General features: G+C 42.7%; 1 protein-coding gene across 9 annotated transcripts in view; it reads left to right on the top strand.

Annotated features, from left to right (window-relative positions):
* Window positions 1–14,502, top strand: part of PLEKHA7 (pleckstrin homology domain containing A7) — a 291,638-nt gene that overhangs the window by 240,290 nt on the left and 36,846 nt on the right. For all 9 annotated transcript variants that reach the window (XM_089778656.1, XM_075928055.2, XM_089778651.1 and 6 more), the window contains 3 exons: window positions 10,388–10,456; window positions 10,622–10,702; window positions 12,124–12,273. In XM_089778656.1, coding sequence (XP_089634782.1) covers window positions 10,388–10,456; window positions 10,622–10,702; window positions 12,124–12,273 — 300 coding nt within the window. The remainder of the gene's footprint in view (window positions 1–10,387; window positions 10,457–10,621; window positions 10,703–12,123; window positions 12,274–14,502) is intronic.

Genomic DNA, 14,502 nt, shown 5'->3' with positions numbered 1-14,502 from the left:
CATTGATAACGGCTGGTCTTTTGACAAGTTGTGCATTCATCTTATAGTTGAACCACATTTCCCTGGTTAGCTTATGAAAATGTGTGGGGCATGTCAAAAGCTATACTAAAATTAAGATACAGGTTGAACCTCTCTAATCCAACATCCTCAGACCTGACCGGTGCCAAACCAGAGACTGTGTAAGACTATAGGAGGTCAATATTGTGTAGCAATATTACCAATACTTCCACTGCTTTCTGGGCTCCAAGAAAACATTTAGGAGTAAATTAGAGCTAAATAACAGAACACTGAGAGCCAAGACTGGTGACTGTAAACAAACTTTATGGGACCACGGGAAATTTGGCCACATCCACAGTAAGTGGACATCTGATTAACAAAAATCATGTCAGACCATGCATGGATGTTTCTGGACCAGAGAATACCAGACTAGAGAGGTTCAACCTGTATAACTTTGTAATGCATAACCTTCTCTGTAGCATCTGCTACAAACTTATGTCATAATGAACAGTTCCACTGAGGTGAAGAAGAGAGAGAGAGAGAGAGAAAGAGAGGTATAAGGTGGAATGTGTGTGGTCATAGAGAGAATGAAGATAGCATGTTTTGTTAAATGAGTGCAGAATCTGTGATGTCCCATAGCCAAAACATTGATAAAAAACGGCAGATAACATGAGTATCCTCAGGAGTAGGCTATCACATTTCAATGTTCTGCACAAAGCAAAGTGTACTAATTTTGTACTGCTAATTCCTGCCACTGGATCATGACTACAAAACATTACACTATACTTGGTGGGGCTGTTTGGAACTGCAGGTTTGGCAACACTACCTAGTTCTGAGTTATACACTATGTGTGCATAGGTGGCAACAGTAAGTATAATATACGCACCAAAATTAAAAATAACAACTTGGAAATGATAATTGTCTGCTTCTTCTGTGGTATAATCTTTAGTTATTATTTGGATAGGCTGCTAGTTAAACCACACATAGTTTCATGGTTCAACTAGTAGTCTATCCAGATCATAACTAAAGGTTATGCCAAAAGAGAAGCAGCCAGTCATGATTTCCAGGTTGGTTTTGTAAATTTTGGTAATCAGTGGCAAAAGAGAGAGTGCTTTATACATGTTGTTATTCTTCATCTGTAAGGGTGCATCTACACAGCACCCTAAACTTGAAATAAGATACGCAATGTGAGCTATGCAAATTACATATCTTATTTCGATTGTATTTCAGAATAGCTTATTTTGAAATCTGGCGCTTCTGCACAATGCCAAATTTTGAAATAATGTGCTATTTCAACACATCCCTTAGCTCTCATGGAACAAAGCTTACAGAGATGTTGAAGTAGTGCACCCCTTATTTTGAAATAATAAATAGCACACCTCTACTATCTCAAAATAGCCCCGCTGTCTAGACGTACCCTAAGTCAAAGGTAACATGCAGTAATAAGTCAGCTACAGAATCTATTTGTTGCCTTCCCCTAGACTCCCTAGAGAATAGTTTCAGAGAGAGAGATCGAGAGAGATCAACTTTATATTTTATCTACCTTCTGCAATTTCTATTTCTGTTGTTCGTGGGATTCTGAGTAGTAATATCTTTTTTAAAAATAACAAACTATTGCTAAATTTTTGTTTGAAACAGATAAAAAATAATGGACCTCTGATCAACATGGTTTACAAAGTGCTAAAGAACTCAGCACAAGGGTTACTGTCCAGTATAAATGTAAGACTGCTTGTATCTGAAATGTGACCATCCCATCGCTTTTTTTTTTAAATAGCAATCAATGTAAATAGCCTAGCTTCCACAGATATCTCATGATATATAGAAGAGCTTCCTGCAAGATATTTTTTTAGGCTGTATGCAAAATTATGGCTGATCTCACTGCACTTAGTTTCGTCTTACCATATGTTGAAAATGAATGGTTGTGTTAAGTAGTGACTCCTTTATGTAATTCCTAAAGTGTGAAAGCATGCTAAACCTTATTTTACGTTCTCATTTTCATTGCTTTAAAATCTTGCTAACTTTTGTGCTTGTGATTATGTAATCCATTTCAAAATATAGAAAATTATTCATAGTATTTTCATTGCAGACCATGAGAGAAGTTCTTCTTCGAGTAGTGTCCCCGTGGGTGCTCCACTGTAGGTGAAGGGTCGCCCTGAGCCTCAGATCGGAGCTTTCTATAGCAGTTTCCCCTGTTGAGCCACGCATGCCCAGGAGGCGTCTCGAGCCCTTCCCACCTCCTGAGGAGCGTGACTCAACCCCCTCCCTTTCAGTTCCTCTTTAACCGCCCTCGCCAGCGGACGGAGCAAACAGGAGCTCTCTGTCAGACTCTCTGACTACTTTTCTCTCCCTAGTTTAGTCATAGTTCTTTCCCCTGATATCCCAAGTTACCTTTCCTTGTTTCTTCAAAAAAAAAAAAATCTAGTAATAAGGAAAATACACTTACCTAAACCCCCCCTCAGGGGGCTTGAACCCGTCTTAAACCGGGACTCTGAGGTACCGGTGTTCTCACAGCTGTTCAACACAGGAAAGAAAGAAGAGACTTAAAAAAAAAAAAAAAAAAACCAACACGGAGACTGACGACAACAACAGTAACAGTCAAATAAATACATAGAACAAGCTCAAAGAGGAGAGAACCGGCCATGTCCGCCTCCTCAGGCTTTAAAAAATGCGACCAATGCCGGCTTCAGATGGACATTCAAAGTGCATTTGCTGTTTGGGGGAATCTCACTCTCCCCACAGCTGCACTCATTGCAATTCACTCACGACGAGAGCCAGGAAGGACCGAGAGCTCCGCCTGAGAATGATCTTATTTGAAAAGGCTTTACAGCCCGCTGGGGAACAGGCGGTAACGCGACAAGAGCCACTCTCCAGGAGCGAGTCGAGGGGCAGACCCTCACCATCCCGCTCCTAACCAGCCTCTTCCTCTCCAAAACATGGAGGAGAGGCACACCAGAGTGGGAGGACCCCTGCCACGAAGGCTTCGGGGCGATCCTCCCACTCCACACCGGCATTGGGGCGCGCTACGGCTGAGCGGCCCTGGGAGTGCTCCAAGCAGCCGGCACGGCAAGAAAAGCTGGCGCCGAAGCAAACCGCGGTGCCGCTTTCAGCCCTGACGCTGCCTCAAGCTTCGGCGGCGCCGAAAGCCGCAGCACAGCTTAAAGCTACAGTGCCGATTAAAGCCACGGCACCGCAGCAGAGCGAGTCACAGCCTCCTAAGCGCCCGGCACCACCTTCAGCTAAACAGCATGATGCTGCACTAACGCTGCCAGCGCAAACAGACAGGCAGCCAGATGAGACTGCTATGGATCAGCCTCAGCAGGAAACTCACTCACACAGCAGTCTTTATGATCAGTGCCTGCCTTCCACATCTTACTCACCTGGGAAGTCCCCATCAGGACTATCCCCTCCCAGGTCTACGCCACTCTTATCCGGCCAAGACGCTCCTCTTCCTGAGGATGACCACCACACGTCTTATTCCTCGAGGCACGCATCCCCTAGGCAGTCTCACTTTCATCATTACAGGGCTCCACCACAACAGAACCCATGGCACCCATACTGGCCTTACCCACCCCCACCTTATCCACAATGGGGACCCTGGGAACACTGGGAGCCATGTGGACAACGCTCCCCAACTCACTCCACTCCATCCCGGAGAAGCTTATCTCGGCCGCAGCCCCTACCTCCAGCAATTCTTTCGGATGAGGAGGTGGACCGAATCTCAGACAATGAATCAGACAGTCATTCAATAAATGTTACACATTCTGATGCTCCCAATACACAATCAGATGAAGCCGTAGTACCATCAGATTCTGCACCAATTGATGACCTAAAACAGTTCCAGGATCTATTCAAGAGGGTAGCAACAAGCCAGAATGTTTCCCTGCAAGAGGTCCAGAAGAAACAGTACCAATTGCTAAAAAATCTCCATCCTACATTACATAGCAAGATTGCCCTGCCTATAGACGAGGCAATAATGGAGACCTCGGAAGACCTCTGGAAAACACCTGCATCCATTCAACCAACTAATAAAAGAATTGATAGGAAGTACTTTGTCCCATCAAAAGACAACGACTTTCTCGTCACACACCCACAACCTAACTCGTTAGTCGTAGACTCAGCACAACAACGTGCAAAGCTCCCACAATACAAGTTGGGCAACGCAGACAAGGACCACAAAAAGTTGGACTCTTTTGGCAAGAAGGTATACTCCTCTTCCACCCTACAACTCAGAATATCGAACTACTCCGCTCTTTTAGCAAATCATGACTTTGACAATTACTCGAAACTGGGAGAACTGGTGCCACATCTCCCTGAGTCCAAAAGATCCATCTTGAAAACAATAGTTCATGAGGGCCATATGATCGCCCGCACTGCTCTCCAAACCGCAATGGATGTTGCTGACACCACAGCCCGAATTACAGCTACAGCAGTGGTCATGCGTAGAGCTTCTTGGCTCCAGTCGTCAGGAGTTCCCCGCGATCTCCAGCCTAAAGTAGAAGATCTGCCATTCGACAAGCAAAAGCTATTTGCAGCTACTATGGATGAAATGCTCCATAACAGCAAAAATTCCAAGTCCACACTTCGCACGTTGGGCATGTACACGCCGCCCTATAGACGTGGACGATACACCCCATATAACTCATACAACCGATACCGATATGGGCAATACAATAGACCACAGAGGCCCTATGAAGACACTAGACCAAGGCAACGAGGTCCCAGAAGGCGCCACAACCAGGCCCGCCCACCAACTACCCAACCATCTAAATAGCAAATTTGAAGATTTGGTCGAGGGCCTGCAACACCTTTCTTACGATCTACCACGACTTCAACATGGCCATCTGTTCACCCACCATTTGCGGCCATTCCTTCCTCAATGGGAATCCATAACATCGGACCGCTGGGTTTTAGAGATCATTCGAGTGGGCTATACCCTCCCATTTACCTCTGTCCCCCCTACCCTTCCCCCTATCCTGTCCCTCTTCAGGGACCACTCTCACGAGACCCTTCTAAAACAAGAAATCGATCGACTCCTCCTCATCGGAGCAGTAGAAAGAGTACCCCGAGAGTTCCATGGGAGAGGGTTTTACTCGAACTATTTCTTAACCGAAAAACGAACAGGGGGTTGGAGACCTATATTGGACCTCCGCAAACTGAACAAATTTCTCAAGAAACAGCATTTCAAGATGGTCACACGCTCCACAATCATTCCTGTGCTAGATCAAGGGGACTGGTTGGCAGCCCTCGACCTCCAAGATGCCTATTTCCATGTAACCATCCACCCCTCCCACAGACGCTACCTACGCTTCATGTTGGGACCAGACCACTTCCAGTACAGGGTTCTTCCCTTCAGCCTCTCATCAGCCCCGAGGGTATTTTCGAAGGTACTGGCGGTCGTGACGGCGTATCTCAGATGACAAAATGTCATCATATTTCCCTATCTAGACGACTGCCTTCTAAAGGGATCCTTGTACGCCGAAACAGCCTCTGATACATATGACCACGACCCTCCTCAGTCGTCTAGGCCTTCTAATCAACCAAGACAAGTCAACTCTGCACCCGGTTCAAGACATAGAGTTCATTGGCGCACGCCTGGACTCAGTTACAGCCCGGGCATACCTACCTCAGCAACGTTTTGCAACTATGCAAGAAATTATAAATGGGCTGCTTACAGTTCCTACCAGCACGGTACTTACATGCCTCCAACTAATGGGGCACATGGCTTCCACCACCTACGTAGTCCACCATGCTCGTCTGCACTTTCGATGTTTTCAACTCTGGATGGCAACCGTTTATATCCCATCACGACAACCTCGAAACAAAACGGTTACTATCCCACCAGACGTGCTGGCATCCTTACGATGGTGGACAGTGCCAAACAATCTTCTGACGGGGATTCCATTCCAACAAACCGAACCCACTATCCAAATCACCACAGATGCTTCCCTGCTTGGCTGGGGGGCACATATGGATGGTCACAAAGCTCAAGGCAGGTGGTCCCCAAACGAGACACACTTACATATCAATCTCCTCGAATTGAGGGCAGTAAGGAATGCCTGTGCACACTTTGCCTCCGACATCGCCAATCACACAGTCCGCATCCTAACGGACAACATCTGCACGATGTTCTACATAAACAGACAGGGTGGAGCCCGCTCCCGCTCCTTATGCGCGGAGGCTATTCGCCTGTGGAACTCGTGCATCTGCAACCAAGTCACCCTTATAGCATCCTACTTGCCCGGAGTGAACAACATCAAAGCAGACTCACTCAGCCGAAACTTCACCTTGAACCACGAATGGGAGTTACATACGGAGGTGACGAACTCAATTTTCCACCAGTGGGGATGGCCATCGATAGACCTCTTTGCTTCTACCCAGAACACCAAATGTCCCCAATTCTGCTCACTGCGGGACTTGGCAAACACTCTCTGGGGGATGCCTTCCTGATCAAACGGACAGCCTCCCTACACTACGCCTTTCCTCCCATACCGCTCATCCCAAGAGTCCTGCGCAAGATCCTGAGAGACAAAGCCCTAGTCATCCTGATTGCGCCATCATGGCCTCACCAAACCTGGTACCCATACCTTCACAGGCTAGCAGTCCAGCCTCCCTACCCGCTACCGTACCGGATAGACCTACTATCTCAGGACGACGGCAAGATATTGCATCCACAACTCAATACCCTGCATCTTCAGGCTTGGCTTCTCTCTGGTTCTCAGAGGTAGAAGATCGCTGCTCCCAACGAGTAAAAGACATCCTCCTCCAGAGCAGGAGACCGTCTACTCAGAAAACTTACCAACAGAAATGGGCACGTTTCTGTCACTGGTGTCAGCGAGTCAAAGTGGAGCCCCGTGCCTCACCATTAGATACCATTCTAGACTACATTCTGGACCTTAAAGCATCAGGACTCTCTATCTCCTCCCTAAGAGTACACCTCTCTGCAATAGCAGCATTTCATACATCAGTAGATGGATTCTCCATTTTTAACCATCCTATTACAAAAAGATTCCTCAAGGGACTCCAGAATGTGTACCCACCACATAGGGTTCCACCCCCTTTGTGGGACCTAAATCTTGTTTTGAACTGCCTCACCAGACCTCCCTTTGAGCCACTGGCAACAGTGCCACTTCCTTTCCTTTTTATGAAGGTCTGTTTCCTCTTAGCCATCACCTCCGTTAGGAGGGTGAGCGAACTCGGAGCATTAATGTCAGAACCTCCTTACACAATTTTCACAAAGGATAGGGTCATACTTAGACCCCACTCCACGTTTTTTCCAAAGGTCGGCACAGAATTCCATATTAACAAACCGATCGTGTTACCTACCTTTTTCCCAAAACCGCACTCTTCGCAGACAGATGCCAGCCTGCACACTCTGGACATCCAGAGGGCTCTGGCCTTCTTCCTAGAAAGAACAAAACCATTCCGTAAATCTGAAAGACTTTTTATCTCCATTGCTGAACGATCCAAAGGCACACCAATATCATCTCAACGAATCTCAAAGTGGATATCGACATGCATAATTAAGTGCCGCTCTCTGGGCAATAGACCGCTGATACGCCCACCACGAGCGCACTCTACTCGAGCCACGGCTGCTTCCACAGCCTTTCTGGGCAATGTCCCCTTAAGAGACATTTACTGGGCAGCAACGTGGTCCTCAGATCATACCTTTGCTAAACATTACGCCATTCTTCCACAACTTAAGAGTGACTCAGCAGTTGCCACGGCAGTGCTCTCCACCACTGCCAAACATTGACTCCGGCTACCTCCAGCCATATACTGTATACTGCTTTGTAGTCACCTACAGTGGAGCACCCACGGGGACACTACTCGAAGAAGAAAAGGGAGTTACTCACCTTGTGCAGTAACGAGTGTTCTTCGAGATGTGTGTCCCCGTGGGTGCTCCACGACCCTCCCTGCCTCCTCTCTGCTCGGAGTCGAAATTACTCGGGCGGAGACGAGGAACTGAAAGGGAGGGGTTTGAGTCACGCTCCTCAGGAGGCAGGAAGGGCTCGAGACGCCTCCTGGGCATGCGTGGCTCAACAGGGTAAACTGCTATAGAAAGCTCCGATCTGAGGCTCAGGGCGACCCTTCACCTACAGTGGAGCACCCACGGGGACACACATCTCGAAGAACACTCGTTACTGCACAAGGTGAGTAACTCCCTTTTCACCCATCCCACTAGTTTGCAAAAGTGTTAAACCAGCAGATTTAGTACTTGGACACACTTCTGTTTATGCTTAAATATACTAAATGTTTTACCTACTCTTGAAAATGTAACTGAATATTTATAGCAGTGATGCTAAATGACTTGCATTAATAATTTTTAAAAGAAAAATAATTTCTATTAAAATATTGTACTCTTTGACAATATATGCAGGAATATGTTTAAAATAATTAAGACTGGTTTATGCCAAGAGGACAGTAAGCCGCTACTGTATTAGTGGATAGGGAAATAGCAAATGTCTGGCTTTTATTTCATGAAATTCGCGTAATAAATTATATGCATTCTTTGAAAATGGAAGGATGAGTTGTATAACATGAATGATATATGATTAGTAAATGTACTCATACCTTAAGACTAGAATGATATTTGCAAGTCTTATTGGTGACCTGCAAACTTCATCTAAATAAAAAGTTGAGGTGATGGTTGAGCCCTTGTTCCAATTCTAATTGAGGGCAGTCCCTAAGGATTATCTTCCTTCCTTTCTAGAAGATGGATTTGGAGCCAGAGATTACTGGAATGAGACAGGGCGAACACTGGAAACAAGTATAGCCAAAATGAAGAGTACTGAAATATCAGTTTTGCTCCTGCCCCAGGCTAAGTTTCTTTGTATCCCCATAATATCATTACGGACTGAGGAAGAGCGAGCCATTTGTAGATATGAAGGAACTACTAAGACACATTTTTAATCAGTTGAGCATCTAGCGTGCAAAAATGCTTATGTGCTTGTTTAACTGTAATAATATGAATACAGTAAAGTCTCAATTATCTGACCTTCATTTATCCGACATTCCGTGTTATCCGACGTGCCGCCCATCACGGCATGGCAAGGGGCTCCAGGGACACTGGACAATGGCCTTGCTTTCCCTTTCCTTTTCCCTTTCCCCTGTTCCAGGGCTGGGTGGGAGCTCTGCTTGGCAGGTCTGCAGCTCCCTCTTGTGGCTGAAGAATTCGCCATCAGCAAAGTAGCTTTTTCCCCCTGTTTTTCCTGTTTCCTGTTTCTGGGGAAAGCAGCTAGCACCTTGCCCTGCATCACATCATCGCCAGGAGACATGGAGTGGTGCAGAGCAAGGGCTGTGTTCCCGCCACAAGGCAGAGCCTTGGATCATACTCCCGTTCGGGGAGAAATACAAGTGCTGGTCAAGGCAGCAGATTCAGGAGGATTAGAACTGGACCTCACAAGGTATTACAAAGTTCAAGTTTATAAAATTAATTACTGTATTAAAAGAATTTTCCGTATTATCCGACATTTCCTTTATCCAACCATCCTCTGGTCCCATTTAGGTCGGATAATCAAGACTCTATTGTAGTGCTATTGACTTTAATTAGACTACTCATGTATTAAAGTTTTTATAGGATAGGGACTTTATTTTGTTAACTCAGGACAAATGGGATTGATGTTGCCTTTGATTATAAATCTGACACAATTGCACTAGTCATTTGTCATGGGACCCTGCTCTGCCCCCATCTTGTTACCAACAGAAACTACAGCTGTGCTCTCAATGAAGGTTTATTTCAAGGACCCTTCACCAGCATCACCACAGTCTCTCAATCCTCCCACCTTTTTATAGGGTTTGCCAAGGTTTAAGCACTCTCAGCAGGACCTGAGTGGAATAGAGTTTACTCTAGTCTGAGTCCTTTGTGTGATTAACCCAACTAGCCCTGTTCCTCTCTTCTCCCTTTTCTCCCCTCTTGTCTTCCACTTCCTTGTTGTGCCTTTTATAAACCCTAGATTGATGGACCATTTGAGTTCCTTAACGCCAATCAGCTTCGCCTGGGGCACTAATTAGCCTCTAAGTGATCAGAGTGCAGACTCTTCTACTTACTCCCTGCACTCTGTCACATCATTAAACAGCCTAATTTAACTAGTTAGTAATCCTTTGGAATTGGATATTCATTTACCATTGTCATATTTCAAGGATTTGTATGGTTATGGCAAACTTTTTGTAATAATTCTAGAGTCAAATTTTTTTCATGAAGAAAATAGTATTGATGTGTTACATTTATACATGTTCTATAGTCTAACGTTTATTGTTAGTGTGAGTAAATTATATACTATAGTGTGTTGGTTAGAGTATATAACAGAACTTTTTCTTTATCTCTGAAGCATGATTATACTTATTCACTTTCCACCAGTCTAATATATCTTTAAACCTTTATTCTTTTTAGGTGACAGGACGTGATACTCTTAAAGAACGAAGTACAAAACCTATCAAGATTGCAGAAAGTAATATTGATGTAAGTGTCAAACACCAATTCAGAACCCTGCCAAATAAAGTTACTTAAGCATCTGGCAGGTTTTTGTTACGCTGTAATTGTTTTCATTATGATTAAATGAAAATCTTGTGATGAAAGGTTTTCTTTCCATTTTAATCTAACAAATATTTATGGTTTTATTGGTAGGTCAAGCTAAGTGTTTTCTGTGAACAGGATGGAATTCTACAGGACTTGGAAGACAAAATAAGATCCCTTAAGGAAAATAAAGTAAATACAGTTTAAATGTTTATATGTTGTTATTATTAATGATAATAATAATAATAATAATAGCAATCATAATATTGGCCAAACCTTATAGTTCTCATTCAGGCTTTTGGGACTATTAGTTTATTGTAATAATTCACTTTGGACATGTATTAGAGATTAAAACTGGTATTTGTTTTGAGTATTACGGATGAGTAGTATATTTGGAAAATGTGCTTTTAAAAATGTTTTAATACATATTTTTAAACTGCTCATGTTTATTTTTATATGACATCCTTTACAAATTTTGCTGAATGCACATTTCTAGAAAAGTTTTGTTTTTTCTTTAAGTTGTCAGGGAGTGAGTCAAGGAACGAACTCAATCTCTGTCATTTTTCCAACACAGTTGTAAAATCTTATTTAAAAAAGGGTTCACCAACAGGCAACTATGTTATCACACTTAGCAATGTTTTAAAATTTTTATACACTGGCATTATGTAAAAAGGGGAGGAACAGATCTTTAGTTACTTTGTTGTAGCTAAACCAATTTACAGCAGCTGAGGTACTAGCAGTAAAGGTCTCAACCTAATTTCCTTGACCTTTTTGCTGCTAAGACCCTTTCCCCCATAATCTTCTTCCTGCCAGCAGTTTATATCCCATTTAGAATTCACATAGTAAATTTTAACAAAGGGATCTTTTCTTCCCTTCTTTCCACTTCATTATGTGTGTGTATATATAAAACTAACATTTTCCTTAACTTTGAGCCCTACCTACATACTCTGGGGTTACTTAAATATGTGCTCATTAAAATCTGTGTTTGACTATAGTAGATAAATTAACCTGTATTACAGTTTGGCATATCTGCCAAAAGGTATGAATAAATTCAGAGGCAGTTTCGAAAATATCCTTTTTAAAATTAAACTGTTGGCCAGTTGCAGACTAGATAGAACTAATTTTCACATTCAGATTGGAATTCCACACTGAATATAGTAACCCCTCTCACCCAATCTGGAGTTCAGCCATGAATATTGTAACCTCTCTTGCCCAATTTGTCTATACTAATGGATAATAAATAAACTTTCTGTATTATGGAAGGAATATCATAACACAAAAACAGCTGAAGGAATTTTTCTCTCACTTTTCAGACATAGTGGCACAGAACTAAACAAAAAAATTCATCGCCACTGGTTAATGTTTTTGAAAAGATATAAACATTAAAGCAGGGATTTATAATGACAGTTATACTGAAGGTTAGTGGTTGGCCCAAAGCATCACACCTTCCAATAATCTGTTTCCTTCTTTGCTCTCTCAGTAAAAGAAAAATTCTTGATCCTAGTGATTTAGAGAAAATACTTGAGCGATAGAGATTTTTCATGTTTTCAGCAGTAAATCAGTTCAAACCCATGCAAATGTTAAGTCTATTGCTATTTTACTTTTTTCTTTAGGACCAGTTGGAATCTGTTTTGGAGGTTTTGCATAGACAGATGGAACTGTACAAAGACCAACCACATCATACAGAAAAAATTTCTTCCCAGCAGAGACTTTTGCAAGAGGACCTCATTCATATTCGGGCTGAAATATCCAAGGCATCCACCGTATGTGTTCAGTGCTTCAAAAGAAATGTTAAACAAAGCAGTAGACTAAAATGAATTACTTTACAGAGGGTTAAGTCCTAAAAAACTATGTAGATAATGTACAGAATGTGAAAATAAAGCATGCAGATTTGTCCTTTGGGTAGAAGTCTTAACTGTAAATCTTTGTTCCTTTCTCCACTGTCTATCCAGATATAAACTCAATTCCCTGGCACGTCTCTGAAAGGAAAAAGGAGTTGGGTCTCACCCTAGAGTATTAACTAGAATCCCCCCTCCCTTCTCTCTCTGTTACCACAGCCTTATAAGAATAAACTTTAAGAAAGACACCACATCAAATTAAATTCATGTTTCATTAATAAGCCACACGGGAAAGGAAATTTTAAAACCCTCAGCTATTTCATATTTAGTCATATAATCCCTAATTTCTACAGCACATGAGGCCAGTTTTTAGAAAGCTGCATCTAAAATTGTACTCACAAGTCTCGTGTGTATAAGTCAAGAAAGTTAAAATGTGTACATCATTTACATGCACATATGCAGTTTTTTGTGCTTGCACATGATGCATTGTTTTTAGAGGAGTCTTAATAAAATAATCTTCCACTCTTTTAAGTCAGATAGCAAAATGTACACTCCATATATCAGCCATAATGTAATAATTTAAGGATGGCTCCAACTCCAGAATGTCAGCAGGATCAGGGGTGACTTTGTACCAATATTTGGTAATTTGTACCAATATTTTAATGTATGTTTAAAAACAACGAGTAGTCCTGTGACACCTTAGAACGGCCATGCTGGTTCAGACCAGAGGTCCATCTAGCCCAGTATCCTCTCTTCCAACAGTGGCCAATGCCAAATGCCCCAGGGGGAGTGAACTGAACAGGTAGTCATCACATGATCCCTCTCCTGTCATCCATTTTGAGCCTCTGACATACAAAGGCTAGGGACACGATTCCTACCTATCCTGGTTAATAGCCATAGATGGACCTAGCCTCCATGAATTTATCTAGTTCTTTTTTGAACCTGGCCTTCACAACATCCTCTGGCAAGGAGTTCCACAGGTTGACTATTCACTGCATGAAGAAAAACTTCCTTTTGTTTGTTTTAAACCTGCTACCAATTAACTTAATTTGGTGACTCCTAGTTTTTGTTATAGAACAAGTAAATAACTTTTCCTAATTCACTTTCTACATGCCTGTCATGATTTTATAGACCTCTATCATATCCTCTCTTAGTTTCCTCTTTTCTAAGATGAAAAGTCTCCTACTTTTTAATCTCTCTTCATAAGACACCTGTTCCAAAACCTTAATCATTTTATTGGCCTTTTCTGAACCTTTTTCAATGCCAATATGTCCTTTTTCGCGATGAGATGACCACATCTATAATATGCAGTATTCAGTATGTGGGCGTACCATGGATACTTATAGAGAATCTATCTTATTCTCTATCTCTTTTTTAATGATTCCTAACATTCTATTTGCATTTTTGACTGCTGCTGCACATTGAGTGGATGTTTTGAGAGAACTATCCACAATGACTCCAAGATCTCTCTCTTGAGTGGTCATAGTTAAATTAGTCCTTGTCAATTTGTATGTATAGTTGGGATTATTTTTCCATGTGGATTACTTCGCATTTATCAACATTAAAATTAATTTGCTATTTTGTTGCCCAGTCACCTAGTTTTGGGGGATCCTTTTGAAGCTCTTTACAGTTTGCTTTGTTCTTAACTATCTTGGGCAGTGTAGTTGAAAATTTTACCTCCGCACTGTGTACCCCTTTCTCCATATCATTTATAAATATGTTGAATAGGATTGGTCTCAGTAGCAGACCCTTGGAGTTCACCACTAGTTACCTCTCTCCATTCTGAGAACTGATCATTTATTTTTACCCTTCATTTCCTGTCTTTTAACCGGTTATCATTCCATGAGAGGACCTTCCCTCTTAGCTCATGAAAACTTAGTTTACTTAAAAGCTTTGGTGAGGGACCTTGTCAAAAGCTTTCTGGAAAGCCTAAGCATACTATATCCACTGGTTCCTCTTCGAGTGATGTCCCCGCGGATGCTCCATTGTGAAGTGAGGGTGTGTCCTCAACACTGGCAACTGGAGATTTTTCAGTACCCTGCTGCGTCGCGCATGCAGTAGCTTCTCCTCATGCCATTGGTGTCTGTTAGGTACATGCATGGTGTGGCTCCTTAATTCTTTCTCTGCCGTCCTCAGCAGTAGACAGAGCTTCCC

This window comes from Pelodiscus sinensis, chromosome 5 (genome assembly GCF_052426305.1).
Source record: "Pelodiscus sinensis isolate ZL-2025 chromosome 5, ASM5242630v1, whole genome shotgun sequence".
Taxonomy (NCBI): domain Eukaryota; kingdom Metazoa; phylum Chordata; order Testudines; family Trionychidae; genus Pelodiscus; species Pelodiscus sinensis.
Note: the sequence above shows the minus strand (reverse complement) of the source record. Positions and strands in the feature narration are given on the sequence as shown.